Consider the following 19,236-nt stretch of genomic DNA (forward strand, 5'->3'; position numbering starts at 1 on the left):
AGATCTGTTCTGAGATGGATTCCTAATTTACAGAAATGCTGGGAAGCCACTTGTAGTAAACCAACAGAATCATTCAAACCCCAGGTGTCAGTGAAATTTCTGTCATCATCTCCTATGATGCTTGCTGGAAATTCATGAGATGCAGATCAACGCTTGATGATAGTTTAAAATCGAGTGCATGCTTGAGAAAATTATTATTTATAAAAATGAAAGAACTTTCTTTTCTATGTGCTGCCACTTTGAATGACCCAGAATTATTTACACTGCATTATTGGAAATATCACTGTAATCTTAACTGTGGATTGTGTCTCCATCCTTTTCTTCGTCTTCCATAATCACTGTTCGTTCTTCTTCTGTAAACAGCTTAGTGCCTTAAAAACAGAAGGACACACAAAAAAAAAAAAAAAAGAGGAAAAAAGGAGTTGATTTAGCATACTACTTTTTAGACAGTACCAGGCTAAAAAGAATTTTTCAGTCCTCTCTTACTTCTTGATCCTAACATAGTTTTCCAATATCATGGGAGTTACTCCTCATTTATTTTCAGCACTTTGATCTCCTGATATTTAGTGAACTAGAATTGAATCACTGCATTTTTAGCTAAAATTATTAGGCACTCTTAAATCCAGCATATTTTTCCTATATATGAAAAGAGATACTGAGGAACCTGTTTGTTAAAAGGGTTTGAGGAGCTAAATAAGGGAAAGAGCTTGCCTGATTAAGTAAATGCTGTGATTAATCTTTGTGACTCAACTAGCTTATGTGAATGTGTATATGTTTCCTCTAAGTATATAGCCATATTACTGAGATTTTTCAAGTGCAGATGATAAAAGAGACAAAAGTTAGAACACCAACGTGACAAGTGCCATCTCCACTGAAGTTATATAGTATCAATAAATTGCAAAAGCTACTGAACAATGTGAAAACAGACTTGGGTTGTAGATTATACCTTCCACAAATCTCTGTCTCTCCTTCCTTCTGTTTCTTTTTCTCTTTTATACTTGAACTGGTAAGTCCACCTTATAGGGGTCTTGAGGCTCTTGTGTGATACCAAGATATCACAAATACTGTAAATGCTCTTTTCATTTAGAAAATAAATAAGAATGAAGTGAGAACAATGCATTAGGTACAAAATGTTCTTGAACTCTATTTTAACATATTGTGCTGGATTTGCCTGTTTCCAGTAAAAAACAAGTGACTTGTGTGATGAATTTTATGTCCACATTCCTTGGTGTGGATGTTGACATAGTCTACAAACAGGATGAGAGATATCATTGTGTTGAGACCAATGAAATCTCTCCCAAATTTGGTCTCCTCATGTTTGATACCAGGTGAGCTGTTCTGTCAAAGCAACCTGTTTTGCTTCTTTCTGCATCAAAAACTCTTTTACAGAGAAGGCTTTCAATCTTGCCAAGGTCTGAAAATAGGGCAATACCACAGAGGTAGATTTTCTTTAACTTTAGAATCTTTTCAGGGGTGATGAATTAATGAAAATATCAACCTATACTGCCCTTCATTTAAGTTAACTCCATTTATATGCAGTTCTTGTGAACTAGCACTATGAAATAAACTGAAAGGCATAAATAAGTGTTAATTTGAAACACAAAGGACTTTATTTGTTCAAGAAGTAATTGAGTAACCACCATTGTTAACTGCAATGAATGGTGACATTTTATGGAGATGGATGTAAATGTGCCCCACACAGACTAATATTCCTATAGACAACTTAGGCAAATATAGACAAATTTTTTTTACTGTTGTCTTTGGGGTTTGGGTTTTGTCTTTTAAGAGGGAGTGGAGGGTTTATGTTGTTTTTTTTATGTCATGGAGCATTTGAGGAACAAGGAAAACATAAGTAAAACATGCTTAAAATGTGAAGCTAGAATGGATGATTTGAGGAGAGCTAACCTGCTTTTTGGGTAAAATCAGGAATAAGAGATCAGATATGCACACTGAATAAATGGATCATGTCCACTCTCTTATTTAAATGATGAAGTGATGAAGGAAAAATGTGTTTATGTAATTCTGATGGCCTAGTTATAGCACATAAACTAGTCCTTTTAGCAGATGCTAGAGACAGCTGAAAGGTAACACGCAGGCAGAGGTCTCAGCGCTAGTAGCACAGACGCTCACCACAATCAATAGCAAGATCATTACCAATTAATCACTTTGGTGACTGATGAACTCCAAAGGTTTCCAGTAGAGTTCATGATTCAGAGCTCAGACGTGGATGTAGCCCAGAGATGCAGGTTATTAACTTTCCATGGACCACCCACAATTGCAAGGACAAATCAACCTTTTAATGCAAAACAGTGGAAAGGGTATACAAATGGCATGTCAAAGTTGTAGTTATTTCTGTAACACTGGGAAAGGATTTTTTCCTTTGATACAGTGCCACTGATCACTTGTGGAGAAAATGTGCTTTACTGAATGCAGTTCAGAAGTTCTGGGTGTGAACCAGAAGGATATGAGAAGGTCATTTGATTTGGGGAACATTTGTGAGTTAGTCTTTCTCTGTTTACTGATTAAATAAATCACTTAACCTTTGTGCCTCTGTTTTCCCAGCTGTGTGTACTATGAAATGCAACTCATCCTGCAGATCTATTTTAAGGATCAGTAGGTTGTTCTGTTAATATCTGCCAAGGGATCTGACTAAAGAAATGAGAAGGTAAATACAATGTGGTCATAATTTCCCAACAGAACTTGCAACTACTTGCAATTTTTAGCTAGACTAGAACCATAAAGGCTCACAGAGACATAAGAGTTTCTGTTAGGAAGCTCAAACATAGGCAGAAGAAGTCAGCTTAAATCAGCTATTTGCCAGGTGCCCCCTAGATCTAAGCCACTCCTCCTAGGCTATAAATCAGAAAATCAACAAAATAGAACCTGTCTACAGACTGCCTACGGACAACTCCTGCTGGAGAGGTAAGAGGTGACATTAAACTTCTGTGCTTCTCATGTTACCCAGAGGTTTTCAGTGGGGTTGTGATGTTATCCTAAAGGAGCTGCCTTATCTGGTTTTCTAGGGTATAAGAATGAATGAGGGTTTGAAACTGTGGTTTTGCTATTTACCTCTGACCTGATTTAGAAACCCTAAGCAGCCACATTTCAGGAACTGTCTTCCCATATTTAGGCATGTATTTATATTGTATCTCAAACCCACAGGCCTGAAGAGCTCTCAGAAATACTTCAGTTACTGGAATATATTGCTAAGTGTGGATGACAATAGAATGTTCCAGAGATGACTACAGGCTTAGATCAGATTCAAGCCATTTTCTGTTAGGTGAGACAGAAAAAAGACCGGTGGAATTGTGATTCTATTTTGTGTTTTAGTCTAATCCCTTCAGAAAAGGTGGTGGCTGACTGAAGGCGAGCTGGCCACTGAAGGAGACTTCTGCTCATAGTTTATTTGTATGCACATGGCACAATGTTATATGTGGCACTTCAGTAGAAGTTTGAAGGCTGAATAGATTTAGAAGCCTAACCCTTGTAGAGGAGAATTCAGATAACTAATTTAGCAGCCCCTTTTCTGTACCTGCATTTCCCAATTGTATTGGGTGTTTGTAAGGTGTAAGACTGATTCTGCTTCTCATTTTGACCACATACCATCTAGTAGATACACTGATTTTCATCACCCTTGATTTGGCATCTAGAAGTGGTTTGCAGAGGATATGAAGGGAAAATGTTAGAAATGGGGACAATCTTCATTAGCAGGTCACAAGAGAGGCCATGTAGCACTGAGAGTGCTGCTTAATGAAAATATTCCAATAACAGGGGGACAGGACAGAAAGGCCTGCCTATATTTGTTGAGCACACATAGCCCTGCTGGGGCTTCTCAGGTCTCCAAGTCTATGATTCAGATTTCATTTTGCATATCAGTTCCAAAGAGTTCATTTTGTTTGTGCTGTCTGCTACCTGATGGAATAACTATGAAAGTAAGCAAGTGGACCAGCCTTCAACCACAATTTAGTCACTTTTTCATAGCAAGTCATGGAGCCATCACTGATGAATTTCAACAAGCAGAATGATGTATGTTGATATGTATCTTGAAAAGAAAATATGCATCCTTAGAATAGGAAGGGAGTGAAATTGAAGCATTCAAACACATAAGTTAGTTTGCCCCTGATATGGGCACAAGTCTGCCAATCACTGGAAAACAGACCCAAATACGGGATCTGAAAAAGCTTTACATGGAGAGGCAGCATCTAGCAGGCTGCTTTGAATCCATGTTGCGTGCTGGAAGGTGGCATCACGAGTAGGCAAGAAAGTGTCATTGGAGGTAGAATTGAAAACAACTGAAAATTGCATTAGTTTCTCTCATTTTCCCCATAACAAATGCACAGAGTTTGAATTTTGTCACACATTTGTAGGTCACCACTTTTTTTTCACCTTCCTTTCGCTTCCCTTCCCTAGGAGCATCTTATGTAAGCGTGTATGTATTGCACGTTATGCCAGAAGCACAGAACTGTTTTTAAGGTGCTGTTAATGAGAAGTTCATCACAGCTTGATTTTCTCAGTGCGTATCAGGAACTGTGGAGTGAAGAGGAGGTTAATCAGTACAGCTTTGCTTTAGGTTGTTTGAGGCATTATAGTGCTGGTGACCTAAAAATTTACAGGTGCTGAGGTTTGAAAAGCAGGGCATTAGTTGGCCTGTCAGAAAAGTAGGATTACAGTTTGCAAAAGATGATCAAGTGACCAAATATCTTCTCTTAATTCCCTTCCTTTCTGTCCCCAGAGCATGAGCAGGGGATATGTAAAAGACTTTTCATGAGCCACCATTGTTATTAGACCAAAAAGGTCCCGTTCATTAAGAGCAGCTAAGTACACTGGGCAGAGAGCAACATCCTCCCAGGCATTCCTCTGACACTAGCCACTTTTTGCTTCCTCTTTGGAGGACCATTCACCTAGGTTTCTTACCCATTAGCAAAGGTGGGATGTGTACTGCAGGTGTATCTTTTCTCCTGGGCTTTTTCTGCTCCAGTTCAGTGATCTGAGAGACTGGACTCACTCTCTCTCTCTGTGGCTTCTCTGTGATACCATACCTTTTCAACAGAGTATCAGAAAAGTCTGAAAGTATGCCTGCAAGCGAGGAAAAAAAATAAAAATGCCACTTTAGCCTAGTTCACATTGAAGAAACTTACACCTGTGTAATTCTCCCAATGACTACTCTGATGTAAGGCTGCATGAGTGCATGATCTGCTGCGTGGCATACCTACCCTACTTTTCTTCCAAGTTGATTATAGGCTGTAGACAATAAAGCTATCAGGCCAGCTAGCTTCTGGTTGTATTAATGCACTAAACTGCAGCCCATCAGAAATCATGGTAAAGATTTCTATTTCAGAACCTTAGACATCTTGTCAAAGTAGCTTAATCACACAGATGCTCAAGCCTCTAGTTGGGAACAATGGGATTGCACAGAAATGGCTTATTTTATCTAGTGAAACAGTGTTTTCTTTATGGTATGGTAGCTGCAGGCACAAAATGCAGGTCTTCGGCCTCTGAGCCACTCTTCCCTAAAAGAGAATTGCTGATACATGTGAAAACTGAACAGAGTCAAATTCAATATCTGGATTACAAATACTGGAAAATCCCAGCTACTTGTTTTTGACTTGATGAATTGTTGCATAAATACAGAGAACCATACAAGTAGTTTCTGGCTAACTCTTAGTGGCAGGAGGGCCTACTCCAATAAGGCCTAGAATCCAATCAGAATGCATACAATGCAAGCTCTCATGCAAACTGTCTGTGATAAGTTGCCGGTTGTGCTATGGTAATGTTTTTGGTATTCAAGTATGCTAAAACCAGCTGTGAGATCCTGGAGCTGAATCTGACTGAATTATTTATATGGGTTGGAACCAACTTGCTGTCAGTGTGTGTGTATGGGGGGAAGGGCTGGGCCTACACCTGCAGGAACATGGTAAGGCCTGCACATAAGGCCTGCTGAGGGCACAGGGCAGAGCTGGAGGGCAAGGCCTGCTGCCCATGCAGAGCACATGGCAGAGCTGAACGCCCTGCAGCCAGACTGTCAGTCAAGTCCAACCTGCCTGGTAGCCCACCCACACCACACTCCTGCAGCCTGTGACTGACTACAGCACAACTCACTCTGGCCTGGAAGGCACTGACTGGATATCCTACCTGGAAGGGAAAACTGAACTCTGTAAATATACAAGACTCCATGCGGTCTCTCTTCTCTTCTTTCTTCTCCCTCTCCAGCCAGCACCATATGAATCATCGGATCTTGTTGGTAATCATTTTTTCCTTTCCCATCTCTCCTTCTCTCTTTCTTCTCTCTTTCTTTACCGCTTTTAATCTGTTTTCTTTTACTCCTTTCCTTCTCTTATGGATAACTTAAAACCAATGAACTGTGTTTTACTAAAGCTGGTACATGGATTGTTTTAGTGGGTGTTTCCTGTGGAATGGGTCTTTGTGCTGAATGATTTAGTGAAATGCTTTTTTCTTGGTTGTATTTTACTCCTGTAAAAACTTTTTTCCAAAATATCTTATTTTTCTCACTAAATTAAAAAGAATATCTCTTAGAGAAGAGTGTGTGACTCTTTCTCTGGATGCTAATTAGAGGTTATAATGAACCAAAAGGCTTTTAAAAAGTCTTAAATAAAAAATGTAACTGCTCTGGGCAGTTTATAGTGTAATCTGGAGCGCAACACCAGCCTGGTTCACCAAACTTCAAACACAGATCCTGCTTTTTGAAGTTGGATATGACAGATGAGGTGGTATCTGGCCTGTAAATTTTTAACTAGCAGTCAGTCACCTTATATTATAAAGTTCTAGTTCCCTTTCATACAGTCAGGTTCTTCTAACATAACCCTTCTTGGGGTTTATGTGCGGAGACTCCTCTCTTGGGAGGAGAGGCTGAGAGAAAGAGATCTCCCTACAAGCATTGGTATGGATGAGTTACATCAAATCTTTACTTAATAATTATTTCTTTTTGCTAGCTTTAATAAAATTGCTTCAATAATTGATATAGTGCACTATCCTATCTTATACTATACTACTAGTAGTTTTAGTGTTTATATTGTGTAGTAAATAATTCTGATTAAGATCTTTTGTCTGATCATTTGTAATAATAATAATAATAATAATTATAATTTTGCCAATCATTAAACCTGTGGGACAAAAGTGGTTCAATCACACCTTTGTAATTCCTTATATTTAAATTGTTGAGATAATCTGCAGCTAATTGGATTCAGGTGCATTTAGACTCCTCTCTGAGAAGGAGTTTAGAAAGCAAGGCAGTCCTTTCTGCACCTTGTGACTCAGGGCACCTGAATGACTCTGCACCTCGTGATGGCAGGGTTTTTTGTCTAAGCCTTCCACTCCCACCCGCAACACTCCTCTATGTATGTGCAGCATGGGAAGAACAACTCGATGATACAAGAGCACAACTCTCTCCCTGGAGAGCACAAGGAGTGCTTGTTAGCAGAGTGACATTTATTCCCACTGCTGCTCTTGGAAGATCGTCAGGTTTCACTGACAATCTCCTGCTTATTCTTCCCTTCCCCAGGTTGGCTCTCAAACGTCTGTAGATATGCCGCAGCAGGAAGCATCCTACAAGGAGCGCCTTTGTTGCTGTGGTGATTTCTGGCTTCCTGAAACACCCACCCTTTGCCAGAGTCCCCATAAGCATATGAGCCCTGTGATTTCTAGGAGGAAATCCTGGATGAAGCAGGAAATCCTGGAGGTGGCTTGTGTGCTTCTTTGGTCTACTACCAGCCTCATCCCAGTTCAGCCTCCCTCTGAGCACTGGGTATTAGTTTCAAGAGAAAGTGCAGCAGCTGAGCTGGATCCATTTTGATTTTGGACCATATCAAATTGGGACATCGAGCATGGCTCAGCACATCATTTAACACATAAATGTAGCATCATTTAGCAGCAAGACTACAAGCTCCAAGGGAGCACCCACTCACCTTGGTATTCCCAGATCTGTGAGCAAACCCTTCAACTAACAGAGGATGCCTTTGAGGAAGTCAGACTGTTCACCTGCCTTCCGAGGTACACATGCATGGAGCTCTGTTTCTGTCAGCATCCAAGGGGACATAACTGAATGAGGGGTCTATGGATTTTACTCAGATTCAGTTCCCACAGCTGAATTGGGATTTCAAAGTCAAGAGATTTATTGCTTACCTGTTAGAGGTGGTGGAGTGTGCAAAGCTGGTGTATCTTTTCTCCTTGGCTTTTTTTGCTCCTGTTCAGCATTTTGGGAAGCTAGGATAGTTTTACCTTTTCTTGGGTTTTTTTTGAGGTCACAGCTCTTAATCAGCTGCTCTGAAAGATCTTCTGCAGGGAAAAGAATAACAGAAATTGAAACTAAGGGGAAATAATAAACCAGACAGTGAAAAGAAATGCTTTAATAATAGCGCTTTAATCCAAGTAAACTAAAATGCCCATGAAGAAACATCTTTTAAATACTTAGAAACTCATCAAAAGAGGCCTCTGTGCCATACTACATGGGAGTCAAGTAACTTAGGTGGTCCTTCTGTGTTGTAGGCAGTAGATATAAAACAAAGGGAGAGTTGTGGGCAGCTGTGTATTTATATGGTAGAGGGAAGGCTGCATCATTGTGAGCAGAGGTTCCATGGCTACCCCTGTTTTATCCAGTGCTGACTGTGTGGACTGTGTCTTCAAGAGTTACAAAGGCACTTTTATGAAAGAAAGTTCTACATGTGTGGGGTCAGCCTGAGGTACTGGTAAAATGAGACAGTCAATATATTGTTCCTTTCAAGAGTTGCCTTTGTTTCAAGAGCTACTGAGCTTTTGATTTACATAACATTATACTGGATTTCTGGTTTTCCCCTGAAACAAGCCTTGACTCAGATGACTCAGAGAGTCAGCATGTCTTTTTCTACAAGAGACTGCATTTTTGGGTGTTTATGCAAGCTGAAAATATTGAAGGTAATCTGTTGTGGTGGTGCATCCTCCTCCCTCACCTCCTCTTCAGGCCTGCTCTTTGATCTCAGCAGCTTCTGACAAGCCTTGGTTGAACCAGCTGAGCGGTGAAGTGCCCCTTAACTGTACCAGTTGGGTGGGGAAGTATCCCTGACCATACTGGGTGCTCTTGCATGGTAAAGGAAGGAACAATTCTGACCATACCAGGAACATCAGCTGCCCAACCCAGGCTGGTGAGGAACAAAGGATAAGCAGTTATTCGTGTTAGCCTTGGTAAGTAATTTACCTGAGTTGTAGCCCAAGTGAAATGGTACCATTGTTAGGAGACCTTGTAAAAAAAATGAATCATAACCTGAGTGCAACAGTACTATTGTTACTGGATTTTTGAGGAAAAATTATGTTGTGACCCTATAAACAGCAGTGCTAAGTGAGGCCTCCCGGAGTTTGAGCTCTCCCAGAAAGCAGTGGGCTGCACCAGCAACTCCATTTGAGTGGGATGCCTCTCGGAGCTCACAAACCCTCAAGTTCGCAATACTTGAAACATCATCGCTGAAGACGAGGTCTAGGTGGATTCCACACACACACACTGCTTCAGGGCCAGCCCATGCCTGTTGAGAAATGCTAAGGGATTTGATATAAATATTTCACTGAGCTTAAAGGGAATTTTTGATAAGTACCTTTACACACATAGATCCCTGTGTGCATGCAAGTGAATTGATTATGGTATGAATGTTGTTATTTTGAGTTTATAATTAACTCATTGTTATAATTGTAGCAAATCCTATTGAATCACTTCTTAAAATGTTAAGTTAGTCAATGATTAGGTGCTTTTGCACCCTTTTCTGGTATCCATATCCTCTGCGCTCTAACCCTCTTGCATCCCCAGTCTCTGTGTAAATTATTCCAAACTGCTTCTAATCCGATTTACTTATGTATGCTTCATCTATGTAGTAAGTAATAGAATGAACCTTGCCATTTAACTCGCACTCTCATGAATTCATATTAAAGCCTGTATTTTGCCATGACTTTGACAGTGATTCTTTAAATGTTCTAACTACTCATTTGCGATACCTTTCATTATTATCATCACACAAACCAATGCTCTAAATTCTTAAAAGCTGCTTGTTTGCCTTTGTCTGGGTTCCCCACACCCTTACCCAACCCCTGACTGCAGACTTGGATGCAAGCGCAACTTCATTCCAGGCTCTCTGAACACTATTTAAGACGTGTTATGTCTGTGAGCCTGCAGATTGTAAAAATGGTGCCTGTGGTTAGAAATGCCATGTGATATGACAGAACTAGGATACCTTCCTTGTGGGACAAATAAACAAAATTTATAAAATTCTGCTTACCTGTGGTGAGACACTTTTTTTGACAAGTGTCATAGTTTGAAATTGGCCCCCCTTGAGAGCTCGAGGGGCTCAGAAGTGATTGGGTGCCAGGACACTGTTCCCTGGAGAGCCAATCACTGTCCATGTTTTTCACTTCTGCTCAAAATCATATATCACCGCACCGGAAACGGTTGGCAGGGCAGTCTTGGTTGTTTTGCTGTTGGTGTCTGCTGCATGTAGGTGGACAAGGCCAGGGGGTGGCTGGGCTCCCTCTCTTCCCCTCCGGGGGGGAGAGCCTTTGGCTAGAATTAGAGTCAGCATTTGGAGTGTGTGCTGTGAAAGAAGAGATTCACAGCACCTGAGGTAAGAGGAAAGAGGCGGGCTTTGCAGCCAAGCCCTCTCTTCCCCCTCCTTTTCTGCAGTGAAGCTGTAGAGGGGGGTTTTTTTCCTTTCCCTCCACTGTAAGTGGAGGAGGGGCTCAGAATTAAAGCTGAGCCAAGAGACTGAGCCGTGGAAGTAGGCCTGGCGCTTGGGAGAAGAGTCCCGGACAAAATTGGAGACGACCCAAGAGCTCAAGAGTTGCCTGCCGAAGCTGACCGAGGGCAGCTGAGAACTGATGTGGAGGAATGAAGATTCCAGGATGTAGACGCTTGATAAACTAAGCTACACTACAGCAGCTTATGAACCGAGGTGAGACACTGAGAGGGAGGAATCACCAGCAGCAGAAGAGCAAGGACTCAAAGCTATCTTCTCGGACTTCATGAGGAGGAGAGACTACAACAAACAACTGCTGGAACTTGGTGAGGGGGGAGTGTTCAGGAGCCCAGAACACTCCCACAGCAAAAGACTGTGTTACATATCAGCCTTAAAGGCTGCTCCTGGACTAAAGTTAAAGGAGGGGCTTGAAAGGACTGACTGATAGTAATGTAATATATATATATATATAGTTGCCTTTAGTTTGTATAGTATTTATTTGTGTAAATAAATGTATATACTTCCCCCTTCCCCTACAGAAGCCTCTGACCTGAAAGTTTCTCTCCAGTATTAGGATAAATTGTTGAGAAGGGGTAGGGAAAGCCTAAAAATTGGATTTTAGATTTCTAATGTGGCTCAAACTGCCACAACAAGCAAGTGAAATTGCCTTTGTGTTTCATTATTGTCATCGCAAGGGTAACAGTGAGCAAAGAGATTTTTTTTTCTGGGTAGCTAAATCTTCAGGGCAATTTTGCAAGATGGGAGTGAAGTAATAGCATTTGAAGTAGAAGCAAAGACCATGAATATGCAAAAAGCACATCTGTCAAGTATGGAGTCTGGTATTCAGGAGAGTGGCAGAGCAAAGACGACTGGTATGCCTAGTGTAAAAAGTAGGTTCAAGAAAGGAAACAGATTGATGATGAAGGAGGAAACATTTTTAGAAAGCTGCCCCAATAAAGGTAAATGGGATGCTTGAAATCTTTTACTCAAATTGCATATGGAAAATGTGTTTAGGTAAAGCTTAGCTATATCCTAGCTTTCAGTTTACCGTGATATAAATGAAGAAACTGCTCTATGTTTTTTACTGGAAAAAGATCAATGACTCTTTTAGCTTTCTCCTCTTTAATTAATTTCACTCTAGAATTTCAGTTGATATTTATATGCAGGAAAAATGCTCTTTGCCTTTCCATCTGGCATCAGAAGTGTCAGCAGAAGGTGTAATTATCTGTTTTCATCAGGGCTCAGTTGTATCACTGGAGGGGAAAAGTGGACACTGGACAGGACTTTATGATGTGAAGGCAACACCTCTCGTTAGTGCAATGACATCATCTAATAACACTTACCTAAATGGTTACACTGTGAATCTCGCTTATCCAGTCTGTCATCTGGCATATCAAGTGGCTGAACATATCCTGTTGACATCATCGAAATAGGCTTTTCTCCTCCTTTGAAGATACTACACACAAACAGACACACACAAAAAAACCCAAAACAAACAAACGAACAAAACTAAAACCAAAACCAAAACAAAACAAAAAAACCCAAACCAAAACAACAAAAAAAGCACAATCATACTGGTGTTATGTATCCACTTGCCAGCCAGATCATGATGAGCTTTTGTCTTCCAGCTGCCCTCTGTCATGCAGTCTGCTGGCCTGATTTCAATCACACATGCTGAGATGCATCCTTGCTGTAAGCAACCCACAGTAGCATGGGTTGGCTCTACAGAAGAATACTGACTTTGATCATACAGAAAGTGCTATCTCATACACATAGTAAATACTAGGTTTTTTTCTGGTTTTTCTAGTTTTCTTCTCCATTTTTTCTCAAATATAAACTAAGGATCATATTTGATGTTTATTATATGATCCAACTTTAATTATGAATTCTGTTGAGTTAGTCTTATAAGTACGGCTCCTCTAAGAGACCTTGAAGACCCTGAAGATCCAAGTGTAAGGGCTGCCTCAGAAAGATGACCAGTGCACACAGACCCCAAAGCCAGCAGGAAGTAGACTTCCTCATCACTTTGGTAAGAGCACGGAAACCCATTTCACTAGGCTGTTTATTTGTCCATGCTCTGTAAGTCTCAGTAGATTGCTGTTTTGGCTGGTTTACCCCTCTTTACGCATAGCTGCAGTCGGTGTTGAAGCCCATCCTCCTACCTGAGCTTCCCCAGCACCTCCCCCAAGCTGAGAGTTGATCCTGGACTCACTAACTCTGGGCTGCCACAGATGCCATCACAGAGAGAAGAAAATTTGACCATTTTTCACTGCTGATTGTTTCTACGGTTGCTTAGCAGAAACCGATCAGAATGACAGAAGCAATGTTAAAGGAAGAAGACCTTCAACCTGAAGGCACAGTCCAAGTGATCTTGGTATCTCCCTTCATCCAGCAACAGTTGTGCTACTTTCTTATGCACGACCCCTATTGTCCATTTTCAGGGAATAAGAGCAGACTGACTTCCTTGTAAGGAGGAGAAAGGCAATGAGGAAGAGAAAAAAACACAGGAGACAATAAGAATAGTGGATGAAAGACAGGTTGAATTGGGAAAATGAATGAAGGGGAGGTAGAGAAGGAAAGGCAAATAAAAGAAAAGTGAAAACAAAGGCAGCTGGAGAAAAGCAGTGAAAAGGATGATGGGAAATAGGAGACTGAACTGTGGGACTTTATTTTTATCTTGCTGGAGGTAAAGAAATTACCTTATTGTTTCTCTGTAAATTGCAGTGGTTGTTTGTCAACAAGAAACAGAACAATAGGAGAATTAACCTCATTTTTATGACTGCATCTATATAAAGAACAATTCATTCTTAAAAGCAAAATCCAGTCACATAAATATTTGCAAAAGAAAGTATGAAAGGTTGCACTGAGCTAATTCTTCAGGGGATGGAAAAACATGTCTTAAATGCCAGTGACTTCAAAGTAAGTGGAGTAACACTGCCTAGGAGCATAAAATTTTACTCAACTCATGTACATGTGGGATTAACTGCCTTACATTTTAGTATTTAAAATTTACAAAAATTTGTAACATTCTACAAATTCTTAAAACCTTACTGAATCAGGCCTGTATAAAGGGTTCGACCTCTGGATGTTCACTGTAGAACTGTCCCCATCCAGCCTCACATATTTACTAAAGTATTATACCACCTGAAGACTTCATTTGCACTTACATCAAGAAAAATCTCCTACTTGAGAAGACCCTACATAAAGAAATCTTTGAATATACCTTAGCATGGTACAGTTGCTCTGTTTCTCCACTGTATAAATAAACTATAACTATGGCTTAAAATGAAGCAGACATAATTTTATTTAAAACAAAAATTTATAATCTGACCAAATGAAGGTGCACACTGCATTTTGTGATTTGAGGGAGTTTTATTCTTCAATGCCATTTGATTTTATTGAATTTGATTAGGGCACACTGGCTAAATACTATGATTGTAGTGAATATGTTCTTTTCTGAAGGATACTCTGTTTACAAGGTTTCCAGTAAAATCAGGGGTACCATTTCAGACACTATGGGCTTTTTTTCTGAACAGGCCTTGAGGCAAAAAGGCTGAGGATAGGTAGAAAAATTTAACCATATAATTGGTAATAAATTATATTGACTGGAAATGTTTTATAAAATATGGTTAATTTTGGTTAGATTTCATTAAGTTGTTTCATTAATTATTTCACCTAATAAAAATTAAGCTTTGTAAAGAGACTTGATATTGGATTGGTATATGCAGATTATGAGAAAATTGCACCACTGTTTTTTCTTAATATAGTAGTTTGAAAAATATTATTCTAAAATACAACTCTTAGATCTATGTTCATATTTTCATGGTCACACATGCCAAGCCCTTGGCATCTTCAGTGCTTTAAAATACTGCTTTACAGCCTAACTTCTGACACTTCCCTTCCTTTTTTTTTCTTTTGTAAGTTTGCCCTTCAGCCAGCATTGCCTTGCTTACAAAAGTGTTTACACACTGCACATTGTGGCAGTCTGTGTGACAAAAGAATAAAAAGAGACAAATTACCAAAATATATCATGGGTTTTGGCATCTTGGGTGTATATGCATTGGGTACAATGTGTGGACCTGTGAGTGCTGTTACATCCTCACAGCTGTTTCATTACACACAGAGCTCTCCTTCAAAGGAGGGTTGCTGTATGTGAGCATTGCAATAGTACTTTTCCAAACCATTAAAATATACTCCTGTAACTAAGGAAACACATTCCCCAGTAACATTTTACATGTGAAGGTAGCCTGCTATGGAGACTCTGTGTCCCCATTGAATTGAAGCTTGTTCTCAATTTTCATGTGTTAAGTGCAACACTTTTCCTAGCCTTCACACTAGCACAGTTTGCACCTCTGCTGCCATCAGTCACCTTGGTAGCTAATGCTTGCTATTTATATGATGAACTAAGGTGTTTTTTTCTTGCACTTCATTATATCTCTTGACATAATGATGCACAATTATCTTTTATGCATTTGTAATGGTTACAGTGGAGCTCTAAATCATATTCAACAGAAGATACTTCCTGAAATGCTATAGATCTTTCCATATGAATTAGGATTCCATGGTCATTTAGCCTGAGACTTTGGTACAATGCAGATAGGCTGTACCACACCCCTGGAAAGATCTAGGACTAAAGGAGTTGCCTTGAGCCTCTTATTTCTAGAAAAAAATAGAGCTGATTGAGACACCTGAAATACTTTCCTAAGAGTTGAGAGAAACTCTGGTTTTGCCTATATGGTTTTTTATTGCCCCTTGTTAAAATTTTTGGCATTCTATAGGATTGGCTCTAGTTACAGACAGAGGAGGACAATGAATGATAAGGCATACTGAAAAGTGCAGGTATGACTAAAAGCTACTTCAGCCTCATGTAAATGAACTTTCATGCTGAATCACTGTCATATAACAGTAGGACTCCTTTGGGCACACATTCGTGTAAGACATGGTGATTCAGATGAAAAATATCTGAACTTTTCACTTTCTGGATGTCAGCTTTGGATTTTTAGATAGCTTAAAGTGCATTCTATTTTTTTTCAAAATTCTCAGTTGCTGTACATGCTTCATTAAAGTGCCCAAATAAAGCTATCCTATCGCTCACTAACATAGTCTTAAAATACACAAAGGCTTGCAAATAATATGATTCTTTTCTTTGCTTAAATTGTGGGTTTCCATAAAAAAGGGCACCAATGCAACCAGTTCCAGGCTTCAATTATGTAAAAATATTTTGCTGGAGACAGACAAAGGAGCTGGTTTTGGTCTACTATTTTAATGCACAGTTGGTTTAATGTAGATATTTGTTTCACAAGTAATCAGCCTAGAGCTTAGGAAATACTCAGTAAAGCTACTCACATATTTCTACTAAAATGATGTAAATCTTTCAAGGCCATCTGATACTGTGACATTTAAACCAACTTATGATGAAATCTCATGAGAAAAATCTACCTTGTAAGATAGAAAACTAAAGCTTTCAGAACAAAACTAAAGGGCTGGACTTTTCATTTGATCCTGAACTAGGCATGGAAGTGGCTTGGGGGGAAAGTTAAATCTCCATTTCTTGTCTTCTCCTAGGGTTTGAATGGTTCTAGGTGCTACATAAAAATTAGGTACCTAGGGATAGTTGTATCTAGTCTCAAGGGACAATGCAGTTCTCAAATGAGTCATCAATAGGTGATCATTCTTATCTATAAGATGGAGAAATGAAGTTCTGATATGCAATTCTTATGAAAGTTTACAGGGGCTATGTGGGCATTGATGTCAATACTCCTCACCATTGTATAGTAAGGCTCATGGTTTCCTTGTATGTTGAATACTTAGAATTTCTGAACTGACCCTTTGTAAGGTATCCACAAACTGTGCTTCTGAAGACTTCAGTAGACCATGTGGTGTTGTATGTGAATTTTTTTTCTTCTTATTCAGAGGAGTGTTTTGTTTCCACAATTGACAAAATCCCAAAGAAAAGCATGTGCTAGTTTCCAAGGCATGCACAATTATTAAAGAAACCATTGGCATGTTGACAAGGATGCTACATAAATAAAAGTACTCTTGAGACGATCCTAGTTATGTAGCAGCAGGCAATCTGAATTTAATAAGTATATTTTGGTAGTTGGTAATACACATTGCCACAAAAGCCTGTGTGACACTATGTACATATCTTCTGAAGCCAGAGCAATTTGTAAGAACATATTTTGCCATGAGCTGAGAGAAGAAGAGGCAGAAAGAGAGGCAACTGGGGCCCTGGAGTGGGACAGTGTGCACGCATGCTTGTCCACATTCCCATAGGCAGGGCCTGGCCTTGCTGCTGCTGGTGTACCCTATACTTGGAAATAAGAGTAAGTAGGAATATCTTACAGGGTGCTTCCCCATGCAGACATGAGACAGAGGCTGTACTGCAATAGTTACAGTCCAGCTTTGACCAAAAGCAGCATATTGCTGTCGTGCCCAAACACCTACTCTGGCATCAGGGTTTGCTCTTTAAGACTGGTACCTCTTCTCCCATCACATGCACATTTATGGTTTCCTGTCAGATTTTGATTATTAAAATATTTTAAATTGGTTTGCCCCTTTCTGTCTGGTTGAAATGAGCCCATGAGCAAAGAGGGTCAGGCAGGCTCCCAGCATCCTTCCCTGCTCTTCTGTTGCCTCCCTAAACCTATGTGGGAGGCAAAGACAGACCTGTCCTTCCTTCTATAGCATGTCTTTTGCAGAGGGCCCTATAGTGCAAGTAGGTTCCCTATTTGCATTAAGTCGTTTACAAATGCATAAAGAAGGAGTAAGATACTATCCCCCGGAGGTAGCCATCTCACATCGACCTTCCCAACACAGAAATCACGCGAAACAGCTCAGGGGCCAAGGGGGATGGTACACCACCAGGCTACATTTGGCTTCTTACACCTTCACTCAGCAGGCAGACTTGGCACCTTTATCAGCAAATATGCACCTCATACCCCTTCCTATCCTAGCCCGATTGCAACTGCTTCCTGGTAAGTCAAAAATAAAGCAAGACAACCAGTCTACTGCAGTCAGAGTAGAAAACAGATGTCCTAAAAGTAGAAAGTCTGGGTGTTCTTGTGTTGCATTCCAAACTTTTCTTTACAAGTTTTACAATGTTACCCTCTTGGAGTGATGCCTTCCTGGGCACAGAAGACAGCTTTATGCTAATACACAGAGTTTCTTCTTCAGTTATTTAGGCACTAGGCTGCTCTCTCCAGGTATTCTTTTCAGATTAGTCTGACTTTTACTTTTCTAAAGCATATTTATTTCTCCTTAGCAAACACTTAGATATTGGAAAGCTGGATCTGAGTGCCTCCTTCCACCCCAAAACTTTGCTACTACTAATAACACGGATACAGAAATACCACAGAATTGTCTGGGAGCAGTTTCTTCTCACAGAGAGTGTGCTTCTGGGCACTATTTCAAAAGCCTTGGCTGGGCTGCAGACTGATTCCCAATATCACCCATAAACATGTAAAATAAATAAAAATAACAACAGCTGAACTTTTGATTGACTGAAAAATTGTGATATACATTTGCACAGGTTCTGGTCACAAAGTTTTTGCCTTTGGAAATAATAAAAAATACAAAGTCTTCCTTAATTATTTCCTTAAAGTACCAATTAACCCCTTGGACATGCCAACCTTAGTAGTGGGATAAGAAGTCCTGATACCAATTCCCACTCTGCTGGATTGTATTATCTGCCTGTGAACCGTCCCCGCAGTTAAAGCTAGTCAAAGCAGTTTTCTCTTAAGTACTCTCCCTGCCATGACCCCATCCATGCATTCCAGCCTCAATGCAGTCACACCCCAATTTTCTCCAAATGGGACCATCCCAAGCCCAGTCCCTGCTGAGTGGGACCCTTTCTTGCTAGTCCCCAGAGCCCCAGAGGTGACAGGGCAATTTGCCATGCTGGTGGTTACTGCTAAAAAAAAAAAAAAAAAAGAGAGAGAGAGAGAGATTAAAATCAGGAAGCCAACCAAGCCAACCAGCCGGGAGAGAAGCATGGGAGTGTGTGGCTGAAGTACTTACAAAGCGGTGCGAGGTGGTGAGGAAGGTGCAGTTTGGCGTCGAGGCTCGCTGGAGGGGCTGGGGCTGCAGCTGACGCTCTTGCCTGTCTTATCTAGGGAGCAGTAGGAGCCGTCGCTATGGCAACGCCATGCTCAGGCGTCCTCTGGGAGGCTGGGGAACAGCATCACCAGTCCCTGACCCACCAGTGGATTCTAATCCTGTTTCCTTCCTCTTCCACGAGTTGCAGAGGCCAAAGGAGAGGAATCAGAATGCAGGGGAGACGGGCATCGCCTCAAGGCTGAGGCACCGTTCCTGCCAGATAACCAAGAGCCACAAATGCTGGTGCTCTCAAAGAAGAAGGGGAGGATTCAAAAGCTTTGGCACAGAGAGCCAAAAGGTGAGCTGTAGCTACCGTGTCTAGAGGCACAAAGAAAATGACAAGGGGAGGGAGCAAGACTGATGATGTCAGGGACCCAGGGGAGAGCTGAGGGTAAAAGTGCAATGTGTCCAGGAGCAGCACGGTAAGCATGAA

The 19,236-nt window shown here is 40.6% G+C and overlaps 1 protein-coding gene and 1 long non-coding RNA gene across 4 annotated transcripts in view; one reads left to right on the plus strand and one right to left on the minus strand.

Moving 5' to 3' along the window:
• Positions 1-196: 196 nt before the first annotated feature.
• PPP1R17 (protein phosphatase 1 regulatory subunit 17) lies at positions 197-18,953 on the minus strand. Of its 3 annotated transcripts, XM_017822868.1 has the most exons (6): positions 18,726-18,953; positions 12,282-12,396; positions 12,050-12,162; positions 8,140-8,292; positions 4,915-5,076; positions 197-371 (listed from the first exon to the last, which is right to left on the minus strand). In XM_017822868.1, exons 3-6 carry the CDS (start codon positions 12,129-12,131, stop codon positions 292-294), a joined length of 477 nt encoding a protein of 158 aa, XP_017678357.1. In that variant the 5' UTR covers positions 12,132-12,162; positions 12,282-12,396; positions 18,726-18,953; the 3' UTR covers positions 197-291. The 3 variants fall into 3 exon arrangements, with proteins under 3 accessions (XP_017678357.1, XP_017678351.1, XP_017678342.1); XM_017822862.1 differs by lacking the exon at positions 12,282-12,396; XM_017822853.1 differs by lacking the exon at positions 12,282-12,396 and having other exon boundaries at positions 12,050-12,215.
• LOC108501210 overlaps positions 1,054-19,236 on the plus strand; it is a 68,372-nt gene continuing 50,189 nt past the window's right edge. Inside the window, exons 1-2 of the long non-coding RNA XR_001876149.1 lie at positions 1,054-2,922; positions 18,952-19,101. This is a non-coding gene — a long non-coding RNA (uncharacterized LOC108501210). The remainder of the gene's footprint in view (positions 2,923-18,951; positions 19,102-19,236) is intronic.

Source organism: Lepidothrix coronata, unplaced genomic scaffold, assembly GCF_001604755.1.
Source record: "Lepidothrix coronata isolate B3197 unplaced genomic scaffold, Lepidothrix_coronata-1.0 Scaffold3, whole genome shotgun sequence".
NCBI lineage: Eukaryota > Metazoa > Chordata > Aves > Passeriformes > Pipridae > Lepidothrix > Lepidothrix coronata.